This window comes from Nycticebus coucang, chromosome 16 (genome assembly GCF_027406575.1).
Source record: "Nycticebus coucang isolate mNycCou1 chromosome 16, mNycCou1.pri, whole genome shotgun sequence".
Lineage (NCBI taxonomy): Eukaryota > Metazoa > Chordata > Mammalia > Primates > Lorisidae > Nycticebus > Nycticebus coucang.
In genome coordinates, this window is record NC_069795.1 from 28021335 (window position 1) to 28046138 (window position 24804).

Here is a 24804-nt window from a genome sequence, read left to right on the forward strand (position 1 = left end):
GTCTTAACTGAATTTAACACTTTCTGTCCCATTCTTCATTCTTTATTTATGCCTCCCAAGAAGAAAATGACTGATTTGCACTTTGGCGAAAAAACCCAGGAGTACAATGCCTGGGATGTTTGAGAAGACACAGTCACAAGGGCCCATTACCAAACGGACAACTAAATCATGGACATCCTAAGATTCTCAAGGAAGAAAGAGGACCACTCTGCTCTCCAATGTAACTGTCATAAAAGATTCTAAATTGAACAGGCCATTTGCCCCCATTTGCTTCAGCCCTCTTTTTATCCTAATGAATCAATTCTATTGAAGAGAAAAAAAAGTAGGACAGGATTCCATTATCTAACTCCCCAGCCCCGTCTTCCCAAAAAAAAAAAAAATCAACTTCCCCTTTACACTGTACTTTTTAAAGCAGGTTCCCAAAAACCATAAAATAGCACATGAAATAGACAAGTCACAAAGGATATGACAGGAAAAACAAGTCTAGTCACCAGAAGAAAGATCAACTGAAATCTTTTTGCGAATGTTTCACATTTTTCTCAGTAATAATTCAGTTGAAACTATTCAGTGAACGCTAAAACTTAGTGCAAGTTTACTAAGAAATTAACATAGTTTCAAACTCTGTCTACAAATTATAAAAAGAGAAAGAATAACTTCACAGTGAAAGACCTAACAGTCACCACCTTAACCAAGGGATCAAAGTTAATATTCCCAACGAGACAAAATGGCAGTGTGTGCCTCACGACACCCTGCAGCCTGTGATTCAGCCCTGCCCAAAATGCATGACCTACATGTAATGCTGAAGAAGCTTCAGACAAACCCAAACTGAGAGAAGAGACACTGTGCAAAATAATTGTTCTATTGCTTTCAAAAATGACTACATCATCTAAGACAATTCAGTCAGTCTCCACATTAAAGGAGACGGAAGAGCCAGGGCAGCCAATTGCAATATAGGAAGTCTGGCTGCATCTCACACCAAATATTGCACAAGATGTTATAGGGACAACTGCAGAAAGGTGAACATACACTGCTTGGTGATGATGCTGTATTAACAGTAAATTCCTGAATTTGGTAATTGCAGTATGGTAAGAGAGTATCTTTTTTTCAGAGAATAGAGACCTGGAAATATCTATGTGATACAGTGGAATGATGTATGCAACTTACTCTCAAACGGTACAGGAAAAAAAAAATGAAGGTATGGAAGTTCTTTGTATTAGTTCACAACTTTAAATTTGAAATTCTTTCAAACTAAAGTTCTTAAATGTTCTGCATTCAGAAGTATTGATGTTAAAACTATAAAATGTGCATTTTAAAACAGGCCTGACAATTTAAATATGCATAAAATATATATTCAGGAATCAAAAGGCCTCAACAAATTACATAAAAAGTTTAAGTTAAGGCAGTCCAAGTATCTTTTACAGAAACCATATGTATCAATTAGAAACTATATTCAGCTACATGTAACAGACTCCCACCTAAATAGCAGTTAAACATTCTGGAGTCTTTTTCTTTCCCCCCTAATTTAAGAAGACTGGCAGTGGGCAGACCGGGTAAGTATACCCAGCATGATTTCCTTACGCAGGACTTTCATTCGATCTGTCACTCCATGGTCTCCTCCTCCAGCATCCTGTCCAAGTTCTGGGTAGTAGGATAAAGGGAAGAACAAAGGAGGTTCGGAAATGAATTTTAAAGATAGGCAAAAGCTGCCATGAAAATGAAATCAGGGCTCTAGCAGTAAAGAAAAGAAAAAGGACAAGAATGTTTACTGGATATGCATTGGCAGCATCTGCCATGCCATCAAAAAACTTTAATTTTCATGAAACCCTTATTAAAAAGCTGAGATAACCAAGACCAACTAACAATACAATGCTTAATAAAGTACATAAACAAAATCACAAAAAAAAGAAGTGTCAAAATAGTTGAATAAAAGAATTATAGTGCCAAATTTATAGGGTTGAAATCTTTATTCCTATCAACCTCTATACTTTGATTTAGAAAATTACCAATAACTAGGAATAGAATCATGGCTAAGTTATGCAATATTCAACATGATGAATTAAAGACAAAAACTGTACAGAAACCCCTTTGTCTAATACAATATCTTCATTTAGTTAACATAAACGTACTTTAAAATATTTACAAGCCTATTTGTAATCTCACTGCCACCAGCACCCCAAACTCCATTCTGCATGTAAGTGTTATTTTCCTTAACTTCAAATTATTCACTCCAGCATCAGGGAAAGACTATTGAATACTACAAGGAAATAAGTCATTTGTACAATATTCATGGCTACTACTTATAATGCTGGAAAAATGGAAATAATGCAAATGTCCTTCCACTAAGCAAGTGGCTCTCAAACCACAGTGCATGAGCATAACCTGAGGAGTCTGTCAGCAACAAAGACGCCTGGGCAGGTGACAGGGTCTAGGTGATAGCCAAGAGATCTGCATTTTTAATAAGCACCTCAAGTGATTTTGATGCAGATGGACCTAGAAGAAGAGTTTGAGTTAAGCCTACGATTGTAATATTTTTAAATGATAACTATATAATCTATGCCGAAGTTAACTCTGTACCATATATAGCTAGATCGTATATGGAATATTTGATACATATGTAATATAAACACACATTATATATAATATAAACATTTTAATAACTACATGGTAAAATGTAAACAGGATGTAGATCCCAGAAAAGATTACACCATCTGTTCTAGACTCCCAATTTCCCTATTCCCATACCCACACCTCTTACCACTTTACCCTTCCTGTCACTGGAGACACAATATATTTCCTTGTGGCACTGATGATGAGCTTTGACCAATGGCATGCTTGCAAGCAGCATAAAATGCACTTGCATGGCTGGGGCTGCCCTGTTGAACTTCTGCAAATTCCTCAGGAACATGGACTAGGTAGCCCGTTTGCCTGGAAAGAATGAGGCACGTGGGGAGAAGTGTGGCCATAGCCCACCAGCAAATCGTTGAACATGGTGACAATACTTCAGTGAGCCATTGGTTTGGAGGTCTTTTGTTACGTTAGTTTACAGATAGAGAGCTCCATAAGAATACTAAGTACTTTAGGGAGAGAAGCAAAGTCTTTGAAATTATGTTATGGCTTTTTGCTGTTTTGTTTATCCTTTGTTATAAAGTCAACTAAATATCCTAGAAAAAATCCGGGGGTATCACCAGCATGGTTCATAAAATTGTTAAATTTTATAAATATAAAATTTCATAAATTTTATAAATATAAGATTTCATAAATTTTATAAATATTTTATTGAAAATGAAACAATGAAGAGAAAAGATTTGGAGACAGGGAAGAAAGCTGAGTGGAAAAGAAAATAAAGGTGAAAGAATTTTCTTAGCTAAGTTAGCAAGAAATAGAAAAGAAACCAAGAGGTAAGCATTAAGAATTCTAACTTTAAGGCAGAGAAGTCACCTCATACATAAAGTTTCCCCTTTGTCACTGGCAACCTCCAGTTGTGCTTTTTCTCTTTGAAAACCTGCACCTTCGTTTCCTGAAATTACTTTTCAGTAAAAATAGACCCCAGGCTGCCTTTCAAGGTGTATACCTACTTATTTACCTAACTTGTGATGTGTGATACACTCCGATCCTCAGTTAGTAGAGTCCTGTTTATGGTTCTCTCCTTCTTGGCTAGCAATTTCAGATCCAAAGTTAATCCAATTCAATCCAACCCACTCACGTATCCAGAGCTTCTTTTCTGAGCCCCAGGGTCCTCCTTGTGTGGATTTCCTATCCACTAAAGTACAGGGAGTTCACCCTACACCACCGCTATATCAAGACCAAGATACACTGTCCAAAGAGATTCAGTTGCTTGCAAACACCACAGATAAATAAATAAGTAAAGAAGCCAAGATTACACACACAGGCCTCAGACTCCTTCCTCAATGCTATTTATACTCACAATGACATCCTTAACTGTCTTCTACGTGCAAAACATAGTACTATACTCTTGAGGGATAAAGAGGCATTGGCAATTTCAAAAAAAAATTAAGAGGCAGAGGATTTTACAGAAATCCTTTCCCTCCCCATTGACCCTACCTAACAGTGGGTCATTTCACAATGTAAGGGTACATTTCAAAACAACTGAGAGTATATCATAAATGTCTTACCACAAAAATAAGTGAGGTTTGATTTAAGCATTCCACATTGTATATCAAATCATCACATTGTACCCCATAAATGTATACAGTTCTAATTGAATAAAAATTAAGTTTAAATAAATAAATAAAATTCTATTTAAGGGAAAAAAATCTGTTTCAACAAAAACAACAGTATACTTAAGATCAGCATAACCTTTTGAGGATATAAAAAAAGGAAATCCCTGTTCTAAATCAAGGATAGAAGGTAAGCACGTATTATGTATGTTCTTGCTGTATGACAACGCTGAGGCTCAGAAAACAACACACCCAAGTATGGCATTTTGGTTTGCGCATTGTTTGTTTGTTTGTTTTCTTTGAGACAGAGTCTCACTATGTCGCCCTCAGTAGAGTGACATAGCCTCACAGCTCACAGCAACCTCAAACTCTTGGGCTTAAGCAATTCCCTTGCCTCAGCCTCCCAAGTAGCTGGGACTACAGGAGCCTCCCACCCAACTGGCTGTTTTTTTGTTGTAGCCATCATTGTTGTTTTGACAGGCCCGGGGTGGGTTCCAACCCACCAGCCCAGGTATATACGGCCAGCGCCCTAGCTGCCAAGCTACAGGCACTGAGCCGGTTTGCTGATTGCTCTGAACAAAGAAGATGGAAAAGACCCAGAAATAAGCCCGAGAACCAAGTTCTCTCTCTGCCATTTCCTGATTTTCCCCCTTTCCCTTAAGAAGCATAGGGAGGGGCTCTCTCTGAAGTTTTCTTAACTGACTGAGAGAACTTTACCCAGAAGAAGTTAAATTGTCTTGGATCTCTTCCCAAGAGAATATTAATTCCTTTTTTTTTTTTTTTTTTTTGTAGACACTTTACCGCCTTCAGTAGAGTGCTATGATGTCACAGCTCACAGCAACCTCCAGCTCTTGGGCTTATGTGATTCTCCTGCCTCAGCCTCCCGAGCAGCTGGGACTACAGGCGCCCGCCACAACGCCCGGCTATTTTTTGGTTGCAGTTCAGCCGGGGCTGGGTTTGAACCCACCACCCCAGTATATGGGGCTGGCGCCCTACTCACTGAGAGAATATTAATTCCTATCCCAAGAGAAGAAACTAAATGCCACCATGCCTGGGACACCATGCCCAGACAGAACTTTCGCCTATTACTGCAACCATTCTCCTAGACGCTGTTCACTGAGAAGCTATCTGGATAAGACAACCTTTGTTTGCAGTGCGCTCCTGCCCCTCACCTTCTCAAAATGTTGTCCCCATCTCCCCCAGAGTCGGGAGGAGGAACTTTGTCCCAGGCTATTATCTGCATTTGGGGCCTACTCACCTTCCCCTAAAAAAAAAAAAAAACATTTATTCTTCTTCTAAAACTGCCTGCACTCCCTGCGTCTCTCTCCTCTATGAAGAAGGCATTTAAGCTCAATCAGCCGGCGCTCTGTGAGTCTCATATGCGGTGTGGGTCTCAGGGATGCTTGCATGTCAATAAAGGTAATGCGTTTTCTCTTGTTCATCTGTTTACTGTCCATTTATTCAGAAGCTCAATTAATGGAACCTTTGGGGAAAGTTTAAACTTCCCTCTACCAGAGCATTTTAAATGCTTCCAGTATATACCATCATTTATTACACATACACACATGCACACATATCCTCTAGAAAGTTACTCTTCTTTTGTAGCTAATACACACTTTAAGAGATAAGTAAGGGATGGGAATAAAAACAAGTCTTTCAAATTCAATAGCCCATGTTCTATATTTTCTCAACTTTCTATCTGACAATGGAGATTAAAGATCCAGTAAATAATGAAAACTCCGTGCAAAAATCCACTATTATGTTGTCATAAATACTTAGATAATGTTAATAAAACTGAAGCATTACTTAACTACAAGAGAGAAAAAATTTCTGTGTTAAGAGATGAATGATTCATAAGTCAGTCATTGACTCCTTATAATGGAATATCTAAAAATAAATGCAACCTAGGAAAGAAAGTCAAAGGTTTCCATCCTTGGGGGTGGGGGAAGCAAACTTCAGAATGACGTCAAAACAAAAAAAAAAGATTTCAAATTTTCTAAGAACAGAGAAAAAAAAAAATTGATAGAAAGCTCCCCAAGCATTCTCAAACTTCAGATTCCTGTGCAGCAAAGCACTGTGAGGCACTCACTGGTGAGCAGTCAGTTACCCGTCAGTGAGAGGCCAAAACCATTCCACTGCCTTTGAAGTGAGTAATATATGTACACCTTTGTCTGCATACACCTGGTAACACTAAACTGCTCCAGTTCATGCTCTTACTGAAACAAGAAACCCCTAATTCAATTACAGAATTTCAAGTACACAACATGTCTTTCATGTTTGTAAATCCAAACCTGCCTCTAGCCACCTATAAAGGAAAAAAGGAGAAAGCCTTAATTTCCTGACTTGTTATTGTTAATCTGTGATGTTGACCTTCCATTTCACTTCAAATGTAACATTCCATGAACTCTGGGGAATTTTCTCATAGCGTAATCCTTCTCTTAGCTTTAAGGGCCCTCTGCATGCCAGGGTCTCTATCACTATCTCCCTCTCTGGCCTTATCTTGCACCGCTTTCCCCATCTTCCAACTCTCTCTTTCCTTCGGAGTCTACAAAAACCATTCTCCTTTCCAATACAAAAGTATCTGCATTCAGGTACCTTCTGTTCAATATTCTCCTGGCACTTACCACAGGTTACAATAACATACACTATAGTTAATCACCAGTGAGTCCAACGGCAAGAACCATGTCGCTCCCCACTACAACTGGTACCTGGGACGATGCCTGGCTCATGGTAGGCACACAAACAAATATTGGCTGAATAAACGAACACAGTATAGTATGCAGAGGTAAACAAGAAAAGGATCACAACACTTGAGCTCTTCCTAGGAAAGAAGCCTAATTACTGAAGATAGAAAACACTGGGGGGCTCAGGACACAGTATCCCAAAATATAAGCACCGGAGATCAGATTATGCCACCCAAAATACATTTCTTTGGCATATTTTGAGCTATTAGTCTGAGAAACTAGACACAGGAGCAACCCTGAAAAACTGTCCTTTTATAAAAAAGTAAATAAATAAAGTAAAAGAAAAAGTACATCTACAAAGGAAATCTACATTAGTAAAAGTATCTGCATCACTGAGAGGGCTGCTCTGGACTACTTTTATTATTTGAGAGACTTTTTACCAGGATAACGAGACATCCTTTATTCACCATATATTTCCTCCCCCACCAACCTGCCATAACTTGTTTGCCACCACCGTAGAAGCCACAAACCCCTATTCTTTTTGTAGCTTCAGGATACTAAATAATCTGACCCTTCTTGAAGTATATTTTGTGAGACTACCATTAGTAAAAACAAAATTAACCATTTTTTTCCTTTTAACCTGTCTTGTAGCAATGTAGCCAAAGAACTTTCAGTTCTTTAGGGTAAAAGGAGGCCATTTTTTGACTCCCCTGCAGGAACAAGAAGCATACATAAATCAGGCCAACTAATTAATAAGTAAACTTTCAAACTCTTCTAGATTCAAGAAGCATACAAAAATCAGGCCCCCTTACCAAGCAAACTTGTTACACATTGCACCTAAAATTGCATAGAAGGCTGCATTTCCTAGTACTTTGTTCTGTCACTCTTCCTTGATGAACACAGTACTGCTAAAATTTCCTATTGCAAATAATCCCTATGGGGAGTCTCCTGGATGGCTCAGGTATGCTGTATTTCCTACAGCCACAGAATGAAGAAATCTTTTTGAGTTAACACATTACCATTAAGATACATTATTCATATACTCTATGGGCATGTAAATCTAAAGGTATACATTTTTATACCTTACTGTCTTCATGAAGGCTGAAAAATGCCAACGATGCTGAACTTAAAAAATCTCTTCCTTTTTATAGAATCCCAGAACTACAAACAATACTAAGCATTCATGTAATCCAGGAAAAAAAAACAATCAAAGAAAATAAATGACATTTTATGAGAAATAGCTAGCAAACAGCAATGAATATAGTTATCCTAAATAAAATACTGATTTCCATCCTCCTTCACCTCAGAGTTCTTCTCTTCACCTGTCATCTGACCTTTCAACCCTATCTGCAGCAGGTCCATGTTCCTTAGAGAACTTCCCAACGCACCATAAATACCAAGTCTAAATGTAATTCTCTCAAAAAATGATACTGCACAGCACTATAAGCTAAGTTCATACAGAGTTACATACATTTCAGGGAGTAGGGGAAAATAAAAACTCAATGCCAGAAAACATGGTTGTTTCTATGGAAACATGCATTTTCAGTTTCAAAATCCCAACTTGTAAAATCCTTTTGCAACACAGTCTACTTCTAAATTAGAGTGTCTATATTCTGGAAAACATGTAGGTAAACAAAACTTTTATGCATCAAATCATATCCTTGAATTACCATATCTGCAGTTTAAATAAAATAGTATGTATTTGACTTATTTTTGTTGCTAATAATCAGATTTCTAATATAACTTGTCCAATTAAATCTTTATGTATCTCTAGTTTCTATAGTTAAATATACATAATTAACTTACAATCCCCAACTCCCCATTTACTAATAAAACAAAATAGATATACTCTAAATAGAACCTTGAAACTAGAACACTATGTAATTCTTAGCAGTTATTTGTATCACAAACAATTCCTTAAAGCAAATACAGTTTTCAGTCATTCTATTTACTTACATAATACACCCTCCGGTGTATGAGAAACTCCATTTATCTAGATTTAATTAAGAAAGTATATTTTTACATCGCTTTCTTTCCCAGCCCCATAAATTGTTATTGGCAGCAATGTCCCAGCCTGAAGCCCCTCAGCAACTGCTCTCCAATCCCAGAGACTCCGATCACAACCTCTCCAACAGGAATTGAATCTGAGAGTCCTTTGGCTTTGGGGGCCCTCTCCCAAATGTATTCCTTCCTTTAGTCCAAATTTTTATCCCTTCCTTTATTTTTCCCTTTACCCCCCTAACTGACTGGGTCCTTGGACCCTAAATGATACAACTTCCTTAAAAGCAATGTTTGCATTCTGACAATATATTAATAATGTAATTCTGCATGTTTTAGAGAATAAATAAATTACAAAGAAAAAAGGTAATCACATGTACACTGAGCTCCATCCTAGAATTATTTACTGAGCACTTGTTAGAAGCATGTAAGGCACTGCAGATTTTTTTTTCCTTTTATTAAGTCATATACACATAGATCATGCATACATTTGCGCATTTGTGGTGTAAAATGTGTTCATTTTTTACACAATTTCAAATGCTTACATTAAACTAATATAGTTTTCACCTCATTTACTTAATTATTGTGTTAAGACATTTATGTTCTATACTTGATAGATTTGACTTGTACCCGTGCAATATGCTCCATAGGTGTGGTTCCACCATTTACCCTCCCTCTATCCATCCCCACCCTCCCCTTTCATTCCCCTCCACTTCTCTCCTTTATCCTGGGCTACAGGCATTGCAGATTTTAAAGCATAACTGATTAAATCATTGAACATTGGTAAAAGCTCAGTCTGCAGCCCCCTTCCACTTCCTCAAGGTTGTAGTCTGGTTGAATGTTCCCACCTTCTAATCACAATAGTTAGTTTTTCGGTGAGCATCACCTGCACAGAAGCTACCTAGTCTTCTCTCTTCTGAGTGCCCCAACCAGAGTCATCTGAATAGCATGCAAAAAACAGTAAATTCCAAGGATTTTAGAGGCTCTGTGCTGGGAACCAGGGAAAAACACCAACTAAGTATTTTTTTTATTATACCACAGCCAGACACATAAAACTACTTACAGATAACAGAAGACACCAAATGCTTTACTGTTCCTCTGTCCTTGCTCATAGTCTTCCCTTTGCTCGGCCTAACACCTTCAAAGTGCCTACTTAGGTTCAACAGTTCAACCATTGTCAACTCTAGGAGACCTTTCTTCTTCTTCCTAGATCCTCTTATTCCTAATTACTTTATTTAACTTTCAGATCATATGTACATTTCTGGCTCTATCTTTTATGTATTACTTATTTCTCAATCTCCTTAAAATAAAGAAAGAAAAACTAAGAGGACAGACATGATACTGAGTGATGCTGGACATCTACGCAAAAATGTACCCAGGCAACTGAAAGTTTGACCCAGAGTTTATGTGAGGATGTAACATTAAACTTACTTTGAATGTACAAACTTGGTAATAATGAAAATACATCAGTGGGAAAACACACAGTCTCTCAAAGATAAACCTGAAGAAAGCAGAAAAGCAAAGACTAAAACCTTGGATTGGAAAATTCCCACAGTTAAGAACCAGAAACACAGTACATTACACTAGCAGCCAAATTTTACCCTGGAGACAGCTCCATATACAGTGTAAATACACTGGAACCTTCATAGATGACCACCTCCCTACAGTGACCACCTCCTTAAGTTGACCTATGTTTGTTTCATCGACCAGACATGCATGTTTCAGTACAGGAGGCCTAGTTCCAGCTCTACAGAGTCGACCACCTCTGTATGTTGACTAGTTTGTTACAAAGCCTTGGGTGGTTACAGAGGTTCTACCGCATGTGTATTTAAAGTTCATATAGCAAAAGCGAATACGTTTACAAAATTCTAGCCTGGCAGCCAGGCCTACTTGCTACTGTTTTCCTATCTAATACTTCTCCCCTTATTTGTGTTTGTAACAAGCTTTCAAATACTGAAAATTGTGGCAACCCACTTGAAAAGGTTTAAAGCCTTCATCACAACAAAGTATAACAACCTAGGGTGGTGGAAGGAGCTAATAATTACAATACAATTATTTCTCCAGCCTCATAATACTGTACCACGGCGTCTGCAAAAGCAGTTATCACACTGCACTTCACAGCAATCTCTCACTCTCTTGATTGCCCAAACACTCATACATGTTCACATAGCAAAGTACCAACAAGTTCTAATAAATAGGTATTAGGCACTAACTTAAAAGTAAGCTATAATTGTCACCTCTTATTCGCAGCAAGTGTATCCATCACAAAACCTGCTTGGTTCAACATTCTGCTTGAAAGACATCGCAGGAACTATAATTAATGAGCTAGAGTGCATCCAAATCTAAACCATTATCAAAACTTGGGGGCACATCTTGTGAAGGTTTTACAACAAAAGGTAGTGAGTACCAATTACTTGGGAGGCTGAGGCAGGAGGATCACTGAGCCCAGGAGTTTGAGGCCGCAGTGCACTATGATTATATCAGTGAACAGCAACTGCACAACACTGAGAGACTCCATCTCTCAAAAAGAGCAAAAAAAAAAAAAAAAAAGGCCAAGAATATCATTATACAGTAGAGATTATCAACTGAGCAGCAGGGTAACAGATACAGTAACACAGGATGATAGATGACAACTGAAATAAAATTTACTCCCAAAGCTTATACGTATACACTACCTGAAATACATAATTCCTTTAGTTGAAGGTGCAAGTGTCAAATTAGTTTCTGCAAAACAGTTTCATGTGTGAAATTCAGTTACTCTGGTTATTCTGAATTTTCCTGCCTGTACCCTGGGACGTGTGTCATCCCCATCACACTGCACACGTATACACTACCGGCCTGTACTCTGGGACGTGTGTCATCCCCATCCACGCTGCACACGTGTACACTACCTGCCTGTACCCTGGGACGTGTGTCATCCCCATCCACGCTGCACACGTGTAACCTACCTGACTGTACTCTGGCACGTGTGTCATCCCCATCCACCTGAACACGTGTACACTACCTGCCTGTACCCTGGATCTGAGTCATCCCCATCCACACTGCACACGTACACTACCTGCCTGTACCCTGGATGTGACTCATCCCCATCACACTGAACACGTATACACTACCTGCCTGTACCCCGGACGTGAGTCATCCCCATCACACTGCACACGTATACACTACCTGCCTGTACCCCAGACGTGTGTCATCCCCATCACACTGCACACGTATACACTACCTGCCTGTATCCCAGACGTGTGTCATCCCCATCACACTGCACATGTATACACTACCTGCCTGTACCTGGATGTGAGTCATCCCCATCACACTGCACACGTGTACACTACCTGCCTGTACCTGGATGTGAGTCATCCCCATCACACTGCACACATACACACTACCTGCCTGTACCCTGGACGCGAGTCATCCCCATCACACTGCACACGTATACACTACCACCTGTACCCCAGACGTGTGTCATCCCCATCACACTGCACACGTGTACACTACCTGCCTGTACCCTGGACGTGAGTCATCCCCATCACACTGCACACGTGTACACTACCTGCCTGTACCCTGGACGTGAGTCATCCCCATCACACTGCACACGTATACACTACCTGCCTGTACCCCAGACGTGAGTCATCCCCATCACACTGCACATGTGTACACTACCTTCCTGTACCCCGGACGTAAATCATCCCCATCACACTGCACACGTATACACTACCCTGCCTGTACCCTGGACGTGAGTCATCCCCATCCACACTGCACATGTATACACTACCTGCCTGTACCCTGGACGTGTGAGAGAACGGTCTTTTTAAAAGAAGGTGCTGAAACAGATACCCACTTGCAATAAATGAACCTTGACAAATTCCAAATGTATCATAGACCTAAAATGATAAAACTTCTAAAGAAAACATAAGGGGAAAATGTTTGTAAACAAAGGTTAAAGGAATTAAAGAACTAAACATCAAGGGAAAAAATTAAATTAAACTTCAATATCGAAATAGTTAAACTTCAAAGGAACTGGTAAGGAAACCAAAGGAAAAGCTGTGTACTGGGTGAGTATCTGCACAAGTACATATCTGATAAAAGACACTCAGGGTATATGAAGAATTTGTACAACTTAAAAGCAAGGAGCTAAACAACTATTTCTTAACAAGTAGGGAACTGGCCAATGATCTAAACCACGTAAAAGAAGATATAATAACAGTTACTAAGGTAAAGACTGAAGCCATAGTGTGAGTTCCCAGTACACCCCGCTACCCCGCGTCTCCCTCTCCTCCACCGTAAAAGACACTCCCCTTAGAAGCCTAAGACAGAAGAATGGAAGAGCATCAGCACCAAGGAAAGAAGAGCAGAGAGAGGAGGGAGGGGGGAGGGGCGGGGGAGGCAGTGGCAGTGGTGACAGTGGCAGAAGCCACCCTGAAACAGTAAGTCCTCCCTTTGGATGTTTAACCCAAATAACTCTACCTGCTCTCTGGCTGTGCAAGCAGTATGAAGGACAGTGCCAAGGACGCTTACAGGAGCATTCACTTTCATCCAAAAACTGCAGACCCTACAATAATCTCCCTAAGCCAACATCAAGATAGTCAAGGGAAAGCAAATGGCAACACCAGATCGCACAACGTTCACAGACTGTGCCCCTAGCACAGGACCCCACGATCTTAGGAGGCTGCTGTAATCTCTGCATCACCAAAGGCCTAGGTCTCCTACCCACCTTACACCACAAAAACCACAGCTGAACAGGGCCATCCCGCATGCTGCTTTCCCCTACCCAGCCACAGCCGCACGTGCTCAGGTGTGCTAGTGTCCTTCTGATCCCACCCAACAAAACGAAAATACTGTCAATTCTACCAATTCTATTAGTTCTACAGTCTTCTCAGAGGCTGTAAGTGCTGTTTGGGAAGGAAGCCCGGAACTCAGTTCTGGAAATCTGTGCTGGCTACCAGAACAGGCATAGAGTCTACTGACCCCAAGCAGCCCCGTGAGCCAAGGTGCTGGTTCTCTCCAAACATGGGATTGTTAACCTGAGAGGGTAGACTCTTTTTTGTTTCCTTTCTCTCCACCTTCTGCCTTATCCCTGCACTGTTGCAAAACCCTTTCCAAAGCCTCTAAAAAATTAAATTGTATCCCTAACTTTACACCACATGCCAAATTCAAGTGCAGATGAAATAAGGTCTAAAATGATGCAAATATAACTCTAAAACTCATAGTGGAAAATACAAATGAATACCTTTTACATTTTGTAGTGGGAAAAACTTCTTACATTATTAAGTTAAAACAACTAAAATAAAAAATATGTACCTTCAGAAATTCATATAGACGCCATAAATAAGAAACTAAGGGAGGATGAACACAGGATTCAAAATGATGACAATCTCAAATGAAAGTGGAGGAATGGAGGGAACAATATGGTTAGATATAGATTACTACCAAAGTTCTAGATTTTAAGTTGGGGGTTTAATAAATGAAAAACATACTTTCATAACAGCTGATCATAAGACAACTGTTATAATTAATTCAAATTTATATATTTCAGAACCAACTAAAAAAATGTACGTTATTAAAAACAAATCCCCAGGGCGGCGCCTGTGGCTCAGTCAGTAAGGCGCCGGCCCCATATACCGAGGGTGGCGGGTTCAAACCCGGCCTCCGCTTAACTGCAACCAAAAAATAGCTGGGCGTTGTGGCGGGCCCCTGTAGTCCCAGCTACTCGGGAGGCTGAGGCAAGAGAATCACTTAAGCCCAGGAGTTGGAGGTTGCTGTGAGCTGTGTGAGGCCGTGGCACTCTACCGAGGGCCATAAAGTGAGACTGTCTCTACAAAAAAAAAAAAAAAAAAAAACAAATCCCCATAAATGTATCTGACCATCTACAGAGGTAAAAAGTATACAAATGACACTATAAAAATGAGAATCTAGATGATCAAACTAAACAGTTACATAGCACACAGAGCAAAAAGAGAAAAAAATAGAGGCAAGAAAGAGAGTGGTATCTAAAATTTAAATAATGTAGTTTTAAAACATTTTTTTAAAAAAAGTAATAGTAATGTATCTTTGTCCTGAGAACACTGAAGTTTTCAGATCAAAAATCTTAGGCAGGACTTAAAAAAAAATACACACTTGTAGTGAAATTTCTGAACTCTTAAAACCAAAGAGAAAATATTACAAACTTACTGTTAACAAGTTATCTATTAAAAAAAAGAAAGAAAGAAAAAAGTGTAATAGTAAAAAAAGTTAAAATTAGTCAAATGTTAAAAATTAGCTAGTAATAATCTATTTATAATACAATTAAGAATTCCTCACCTAGAATTACAATTCCATATTATCTCGACAAAACAGGAATACTCTTGAGTAAAAACATGCTAAAATGTCTTCTCTAATTGGGGAAGTATATTAGAAGAGAAAAGTTTATTAATTTTTTTACACATGAGAAAAATGTTTAAATATATTTGTTTAAAAAAATAACAGTGGCTGTGCCTGTGGCTCAGTAAGGCACCGACCCCATATGCCGAGGGTGGCGGGTTCAAACCCTGCCCCGGCCAAACTACAACAAAAAAAATAAATAATAACAAAAAAAATAGCCGGGCGTTGTGGCGGGCGCCTGTAGTCCCAGCTACTTGGGAGGCTGAGTCAAGAGAATCGCGTAGGCCCAGGAGCTGGAGGTTGCTGTAAGCCGTGTGACGTCATGGCACTCTACCCGAGGGCGGTACAGTGAGACTCTGTCTCTACAAAAAAATAATAATAAAAGTAGAAATAAAAAAAAATCTTTTTTTTTTTTATTGTTGAGGATTCATTGAGGGTACAATAAGCCAGGTTACACTGATTGCAATTGTTAGGTAAAGTCCCTCTTGCAATCATGTCTTGCCCCCATAAAGTGTGACACACACCAAGGCCCCACCCCCCTCCCTCCTTCCCTCTTTCTGCTTCCCGCCCCCCATAACCATAATTGTCATTAATTGTCCTCATATCAAAATTGAGTACATAGGATTCATGCTTCTCCATTCTTGTGATGCTTTCCTAAGAATAATGTCTTCCATGTCCATCCAGGTTAATACGAAGGATGTAAAATCTCCATTTTTTTTAATGGCTGAATAGTATTCCATGGTATACATATACCACAGCTTGTTAATCCATTCCTGGGTTGGTGGGCATTTAGGCTGTTTCCACATTTTGGCGATTGTAAATTGAGCTGCAATAAACAGTCTAGTACAAGTGTCCTTATGATAAAAGGATTTCTTTCCTTCTGGGTAGATGCCCAGTAATGGGATTGCAGGATCAAATGGGAGGTCTAGCTTGAGTGCTTTGAAGCTTCTCCATACTTCCTTCCAGAAAGGTTGTACTAGTTTGCAGTCCCACCAGCAGTGTAAAAGTGTTTCCTTCTCTCCACATCCACGCCAGCATCTGCAGTTTTGAGATTTTGTGATGTGGGCCATTCTCACTGGGGTTAGATGATATCTCAGGGTTGTTTTGATTTGCATTTCTCTAATATATAGAGATGATGAACTGGACCCACACCTTTCCCCACTCACAAAAATGGACATGGGCAAAAAATAATCTTAATGGGAAGAGTAGGTGTTGGTGGTGATACAATGAAAACTTGATCAATCCATCAAAACTGAATGGAGAAAACAAAACTAATAAACAGAAAATCAGATAATAATAATAATAAAGTTTATCAGTTATCACCATATGTGAATGGTTATGTTCTGAAAGATAAACAAAAACACAAGTTTGGATTAGATTCATTAGGAATACAAAGAGAATTTGAGGAAATCATATTAAAAGTAGAGAGACCACAATCTCTCAGAATTTAAAAGACCAAGAAAAAATATGAAATACTCTATAAAACTCCCTAACAGTCAGAAAATATACAACTATTTCATATGCTAATCAAAATCTCATGAATTTAGTCATAAAAACGTTAAATTTCTAAAGATAATAAAAATCCTATTCTCTAAATACAGTCTAATGAAACTAAAAAATCAACAATTAAAATACTTCAAAAATGCCATTAAGGAAAGTAAACAAAAAACTTTTAAATAAGAAAATCAAATCCAAAACAAAATCAGGTTAAAACTGAAAGCACCAAATGGTTTTCATCAGTAAATATGACAGCAAACTCACCAACTGTTGAGTTCAGTTTATAAAAAGAATAATAACCCCAAAACATTAGAAAGATGAAATTATTAAAGAGAAAAATAAAAATTAATAAATTAGAAAACAAAACAGAATTGACACACAAACCTGGATTTTGGAAGGACCAATAAAATGGATCAGCACCTGGCAAATGGTACTGTTAAGAAAAAAACTTTAGATGAATAAAGACAGAAACCTAAATGAAATGAAAAACTGTCTAGCATTTTAAAAATTTCTCTGGAAAAAAGTCAGAAATCTAAGAGACAGTAAGCAAAATTTGGAAAACAATTAAAATTTGCTCTAAACAAGAGCTCTGCCCTGACATAGTCACAGTCAGCAATCTTCAAAATAACCAGCATTCTGAACCAGAATAACCAACTATTTAAATCAAAAATGATCACATACCACCAATTTTGAATGGCTCAACCTCATTAAATTCTACACTAAACAATTCCAAAAGCATAGGAAAACAAAAAACTTTCTATAATTATTTTAGGAGTTAACCTTATCTTAATAGTCCATATGTACACAAACAAACCTAATTAAATTTAAATTTAAATCTAATTAAAAAATACCAGGGGGACAGGTTCCAGAACTCTGGAGGATACCAAAATCTTGAATCCTCAATGTCCTTACAGAAAATGATGGAGTATCTGCAGTATCTAACCTACACACATCCTCCAGTATACTTTAAATCATCTCCAGATAACTTATAATACCAAATAAAATGCAAATGCTATGGAAATAGTTGTTATACTATACTGTTTAGGAAATAATAACAAGAAAAAAATCTGTACATGTATATACAAACATAACCATTCTTTTTTATTTCCAGAATATTTTCAATCTGCATTTGGATATGGAGGGCAAATTGTATACTACTAAATCCTAAGTTAAAATTTAGTATATTAAATTTAGAAATACATTTCTAAAAGAAGCATTATGAGTAAATGGGAGTTTTACCACAAATTCGAGGACAGTCCAAACAACAGAGTATAGTGGTTAAGAGAGGGGACATATAAGTCATGTGACCCTGAGTTTAAATCCTACTTTCAATGCATACTAGGGATGAAATGTTGTTTTGGTTTTCTAAGACTGTTTACTCAGCTACAAGAAGAAGGGGGCAAAAATAGTGCTTCATTTCATAAAGTGGTTGGGAAGACTAAGTGAAAAAAAAATATGACTCTTAACATAGTACCATATAGATTGTACATAGTAAATATTCATGTACGTTGTCTACTACAATTATTTTTATTATTTATACATAAAACATCACATCATTCTCTGCAAAAAAAGACATTTCATAAAGAGTCAACATATAAATCTGATTTTGAAACATTTATAAAACTTAGGAATATAAATAAATTTCCATATCGTGAGGAAACAATACCTAACAGAAGCTAACATAAATCCTAGCTGTAGTTCATAATTTTAGCGATGGTTGAAAAATAAGAAAATGAAAAAAAAAAATGGTAAAAATAATCACAAGAAAGCCAAATAATTTTTTGTAAAGGGTATGAACTGTGTGCACAAAATATTGAAAAAATAAAAAACATTCATGGAACTGATGACAATTCATTGAGAAAGCTGGATACAATGTTAGTATACAAATCAAAATTAGGTGAGAATAAGAAAGGAATAAACAGCTGGAACCCTTTCTCTCTGCCCAAATTAAACCTCATACTAATAGCAAGATAACTGACTCCCAGTAGAGAATACACCTTTTATGTAACATTTTAAGTGATTTAAGGTTAAGTAACGTTAACTGCCAAATGCTGTACTCTATTTTTTATAACCTTAGAGAATATCTAAATTGGAAAATACTACATGTTATTTTACATAAGAAATTTACCCTGAATCCAGTTTGTATTATTTTTCAAGTTTTAACTCTGAATCTCCTTTCCACCTAGCCCCCACCATTTGCTAATTAAGTGAAAGGTGACTGCAGATCCACAAGATTGCTCTCTCTCCATCCTCTACTCTTTCTTTTTATATCCTCCATATACAGAATAAACACTTACTTAGCTCCATTAAACACTCTGATCTAAAGAAGTTGCCAGCTCAGCACCTGTAGGTAGCTCACGTGGCTAGGGCGCCAGCCACATACACCGGAGCTGGTAGGTACAAAACCAGCCCAGGCCTGCCAAACAACAATGACAACTACAACCAAAAACAGCTGGAGACTGTGGCAGATACCTGTAGTCCCAGCTACTTGGGAGGCTGAGGCAAGAGAATTGCTTAAGCCCAAGAGTTTGAGGTTGCTGTGAGCTGTGATAGCACAGCACTCTACTCAGGGTGACATCATGAGACTTTGTCTCAACAAATAATAATAAACAAAAATAAAATAATAAAGAAGTTGCCCATGTCTAATCATATACCAACTTTAAGGCTTAGAAGATTCAGAGCCATGTAATGACTAGCCAAAAGTCACACAAAGGTGATTTAGCGCTAATACACATCCTGTCTTTCCACTAACAGTTTCAAGCCTTCTTGGTTCCTCAGAATTTTTAAATCTTGAGATTCAGTTATAGGAACTAAAATAAGAACTATACTTGCTATTCCTTCTGAATCCATTCACTCATTATTTCATTCATCAAATATTTGCTGAATCCTACTACGTGCAAAGAACTGTTTCAAGCCGTACAGGCGTCCTCAAACTACGGCCCGTGGGCCACATGAGGTGGTGTGATTGTATTTGTTCCTGTTTTGTTTTTTTACCTCAAAATAAAATATGTGCAGTGTGCATAGGAATTTGTTCATAGTTTTGTTTTGTTTTTTTAAACTACAGTCCAGCCCTCCAAGGATCTGAGGGACAGTGAACTGGCCCCCTGTTTAAAAAGTTTGAGGACCCCTGCTACAGGCAAAGTATCTACCTCTTAGGAAAGTTACATTTTATTCTACTCAAAAGGATACAGTTAATGTAAATAGTATCCTGTCCATTTGGCTCTATAAACTAATTTGGGCCCTGGTGGGAAACCTCCTGAAGAATCTTCCTTTGAAACTTGAATCTATGTATCAAATTTCTGAGCTCTCAGGCTCTTACACTTAGGTAAATATGAAGCACAAGGCTGAAGATACATGCCCAGGACAAACATTACTATAGGATTTAATTGCAATTAATATGTTGCCAATTCCTACCTCACCTGCAACATCTAAAGCTCAGAAAAGCAGCTCTCTGCAGTTTTACTACATCTCCTAACTCTCTGGCTTGGCCAAACTCCAGCAATCAACCAAAGAATACATCAAAGAGAAAGGCAGCACCTTGCTTCATCATACTAAACTGTGACAAAGACTGTTAAAAAATTTGTATAATGCCACTTTTTTAAAAAGAGTATAAATCTTACATCACTCTGACAAAAAAAAAAAAAAAAAAAACCTTGAAAACATGGGACACTGTTCCAACCACTACAATATAGCTACTTACCTTAAACTTACAAGCATAGGCACACATACACATTTTTTAAAAGAGAGTAGAAAACCGGCTAAAATTTTGGCTCTGGAATAGACACCTCTCCTTTTACGGATAATCGTTAAGTTTCTAAGTGAAAACAGTTTCACTTTTGTTTCTTCTAAGTCCTAAGTTCACTTCCTAGCTACTAGCTGGAAGTCTACTTCCTGGTAACTAGCTTGATACCAGTAAATCTGTCAATTTATTTGAGGTAAATGATTTTTTAAGTATTTACATGCATGCATTTTTTAAGCAGTTTTAAGATGAGTAACAAAGTAATCTGTATTAATATGGAAAACAACGACACATTTAGGGTTAAAGAAAAAAACCTAAATATCATGATAGAACGATAAAAATACAGTATGTTGCTCTAAAAGTTTCCGCAGTATCAACTAAATGATCTAAAACATACACACACTCTAACCACAGCATCATAATGGTAATATTTTGAATTTACAACTATGCCCTTTGTGTAGAGAGGGAATTCATTAAACTAGGAAATTGGACTTGACAGCCAAGATCACGTTCAGTAACTTGATTCTTGATTCTACAATTTTATGCACAACCTTTGAACCACACCATAGAGCCTGCATTAACCGACTCTATGCTAAAGATTAGTCAAAATAAACTAAAAAAAAAAAAAAAACTCACAAATTTACAAAGTTCTTAATATTGTTAAACTTAAAAAATGAGAAAAATCTGAGCTACACTTTGAAACAGAATTTAATACTCAACACTCAAGACAATTAATTATAAAGGATACCAAACATATTAAATATCGCTTAGTACTCATATGATCACGCAATCTTTCCTAAACCCTATCACATACTCAGTATCAGAAATAAGGTTTAAGGTATTTAAAGTAGAATGGAGATGATTAGGAGATAAACTTTTAACCTCTCATTATTAAGTCTTTAATTCACTGTGAATAAATTGCAATGACTTTCTAAATTTATTAATAATATCAACATACCAATAGTTTCAAAAATAACTTTATCAATGTGCCTAAAATAACAATGTACTATCCCTGCTTTCCAAACCTCTTGAGCATCTTCAATTACTTCAAAGTATTATCATAAACTCTAAAAATAATCTCAAAGCTACAATGTAGCAGTTTGTGATACACAGACGTCCCTTTTAGGACGGTTGGCCTTATATCTAAAGTCTAGCGCAGGTAGGCTATAACTATGCTAAAATTACAACAGGGTGGGGCACTCATTACCCAAATAAACCAAACACTGCTGCTTTAGTGGTTTGATCACAGTAAACGCTAATTATCCTCTAATTCTAACGCAACTGAGGCAATGTTTTTCCCTCTTGCCCATAATGCTTTTCATACAAATGAAAAAAAAAAAAAAATTTAAGTCACGGGCAACTACTCTTTAGGCTATGGTGCAAGCCATGATAGCGCACTTAAAGATTCTGACAGCAAAATCTGGAATAACAGGGTGATCTTTCACTTTTCACTTTAAAGATAAGAAGCTTCACAATTTTATTTTTTGCTTTAGTGGGTGACCATTTGAACGTGTGACTGATTCCAGTGTAAACGGTGAACGATGGAACAAGGTCAAACTTAGGGGACAAAAGATTCCTGGAATAACATGGACAGAAAGGTTTCCTTTCTTAGGGACAGTTTCTATCTTCAGAGGGGGTAAAAGAAAGGAAGGAAAGAAACCGAAAAAGAAGAAGAAACCAACCAAACCACCTCCTTCGAAACCTAAATAGAGTCCACCTGGCCAAGTCAGTGTACAAACCTCGCAAAGCAGAGAATTCAATTTTGGTGGAAACCTTCTTTTGCAAAATAGAAGGCCTGGAATACTAAGTTCAAAATGCAAACTGTGTTCAGAAGGATGACAACTGACTATTCTTTCTTTTTTAAAAGGGGGTGGGGAGCATAGCATAAAGTTTAATTAAGAAGCCACACAGAGCCCTGTAGGAATGTGAGAGTCGCTCTCAATACCTGGAAACAATCGGCAGAAGGAAGTGGATTCAAACCCCTCAAGTATACCCCGCTTCCCACACACAGCCTGGCAGTGGGCGCGACGCCCCCAGAGCGAGAAGCAGAAACAGGGGGTGGCGGAGGAGGAAGCCCGGGGCAGCCGAGGCCCGAGCCGCGGCGGGAGGGGGCAGCACGTCGTAAGGCGCCGGCCCGCGGCTCGCCTCACCTTCTGCGCCGCGCTCTGCTGCAGCACGTTCTGCTCCACGGTCATGGCCCCCGCGGCGACGGCGGCGGCGGCAGCGACCTGCTCCTCGCGCCTCCGCCGGCGCTGGCTGCCGCGCTCCGCCGAGCTCCAGGGAGCGGCACGGACCGCCGGGGAGGACAGCGCCCCCGCCAGCCAGGCGCGAAGACGATGGCGGCCGGCGTGCGCGGGGACCGTGGGCAGGCGACGAAGCGTAGGCTGCGAGGTCCCCGGCGGCCCCACGTCTCCCCGCGGCCCGCCTCAGAGAGGCCGGTATGCGGCGGCCCAGGCCATGAGCCGGCGGCGGACGCCGGGGCGCTGGGGGGCGCGAGCCAGTCGGGAGGCGTCACGCGCTCGTGCGCTCTCTTGCCGGCGGCTCGCGGGCCACTGCGGGGAAGGGAGAGAGGGGACGGAGGGAGCGGCTGGCCGGAATGGCGCTGTCCTCCTCCCTCCCCGACTCCTCCTCCCCTCCCCGCCCCCACCGGCCGTCACCGCCCCCGCCCGGCGGCTCCTCCCCCGCAGAGGCCCGCCCGCTGGCCGCCCTAACCCTACATTGTGACCCGCGGGCGGAGGGGAGGGGCGGGGCCAACTCGCAGCCCCGCCCCGCCCCGCCCGGCGCGGCCCTCCCCCTTGCAGGGAGGGCGAGCCTGGCGGGCAGGGCCCGGGAGCCGCCCCTGTGGCAGGTTGCACCGACGCCTGTCCTAAACTCCGCGAAGCTCTGCGCAGAGGCTGGAACGCAGCGTTTCTCCCAGGGACCTGGCGGGTCCGACCGCGGGTTTGCCCAACTCCTCCAAAACAAACATTTCCCAACATGCCCGTAAAGTCCCAAAACTACGCAGGGTCCCAACTCCCTCTCGTCCATGTGTCGCTCATTTCCTCCCCTCGCCTTTCTAGGAATTTCACAAGCAGTAAACTTGCCCAAAGGGAAAAGTCAAATAAGCAAAAGGCTGTCAGAAGTCCTTACGCTGGGATCTACTTTTCTCCTTAACACATCATTACATAAATGAGTATTGACATCTTGCATCTACTTTATTCATGCGAATGTGTGCCAGTCCCTGCTAGGCTCTGGAGAAATAAGGTTTACTTTTCGAAAATTTAATATAAATGAAATATGATCTATAAAGCAAACATTACAAAAATATCACTGCCTAGGTGATGCATAATTGTAACATCGCTGTTACCAAATTAAACAATTAACCTTCCCGCATGGAATACTTGACTATATATGGAATTATAAGTAAAATCTAACATTGGGAAGGCAATACCTAGCTGCAAAAGTATCTTGAGTTACACGGAGGTGGGGACAGAGCTGAAGGTGCATAGGTGGGAGGGGAAAAATTATCAATGCATGTTCTCACAAATACAATACACACGCAAATCTGGGTATAGTTTTTAATCTGATGATAAGGAAAGCAAGGCTGCGAAGTGAAATATTATCTGCTTTAACAATCGTAGATTATAATAGCTCTTCGGTTTTGTATCAGTTCCGTACACTTTATAGCCATCTTTCATCTGCACTTCAGATGTCTTCAACCACATTTTGTGATCTTTTTCTTGAATCTTCATATTTGTTTTCTCATTGGATTTTGGCAAATTAAAATTTTATTTTATTGGGCGGCGCCTGTGGCTCAGTGAGTAGGGTGCCGGCCCCATATGCCGAGGGTGGCGGGTTCAAACCCAGCCCCGGCCAAACTGCAACAAAAAAATAGCCGGGCGTTGTGGCGGGCGCCTGTAGTCCCAGCTGCTCGGGAGGCTGAGGCAAGAGAATCGCGTAAGCCCAAGAGTTAGAGGTTGCTGTGAGTCGTGTGGCGCCACCGCACTCTACCCGAGGGTGGTACAGTGAGACTCTGTCTCTACAAAAAAAAAAAAAAAATTATTTTATTGATACCCTACATCTTTTTTAGAAGAATTTGAAAAGTCATGAAATGGTTAGAAACAAAGATTATTTTTAGAGATAATGTCACAGTTCTGATCTAATGCATCAGTTTTTTTTTTTTTTATGAGAACACTGAAGCCCAAGGAATGTGACCTGTCAAAGAAAGCATCTTGAAGCCCATTTTCCTCAAAGTATCTTCTTTTCCTGGTTTACAAATTACATGTTTCTCCACATCCTAGATTTTTTTTTTAAAAAATCAGATTAATACATTTAAATTTAAGAAAATTAAATTTAACATAAAAATCTGGTA

General features: G+C 39.4%; 1 protein-coding gene across 2 annotated transcripts in view; it reads right to left on the reverse strand.

Moving 5' to 3' along the window:
* The window catches only part of USP25 (ubiquitin specific peptidase 25), a 143509-nt gene extending 120457 nt beyond the window's left edge, over nt 1-23052 (reverse strand). For both annotated transcript variants that reach the window (XM_053564917.1, XM_053564915.1), the window contains exon 1: nt 22604-23052. In XM_053564917.1, the coding sequence (XP_053420892.1) occupies nt 22604-22648 (45 nt within the window). In that variant the 5' untranslated portion in view covers nt 22649-23052. The remainder of the gene's footprint in view (nt 1-22603) is intronic.
* Between the last annotated feature and the right edge of the window lie 1752 nt (nt 23053-24804).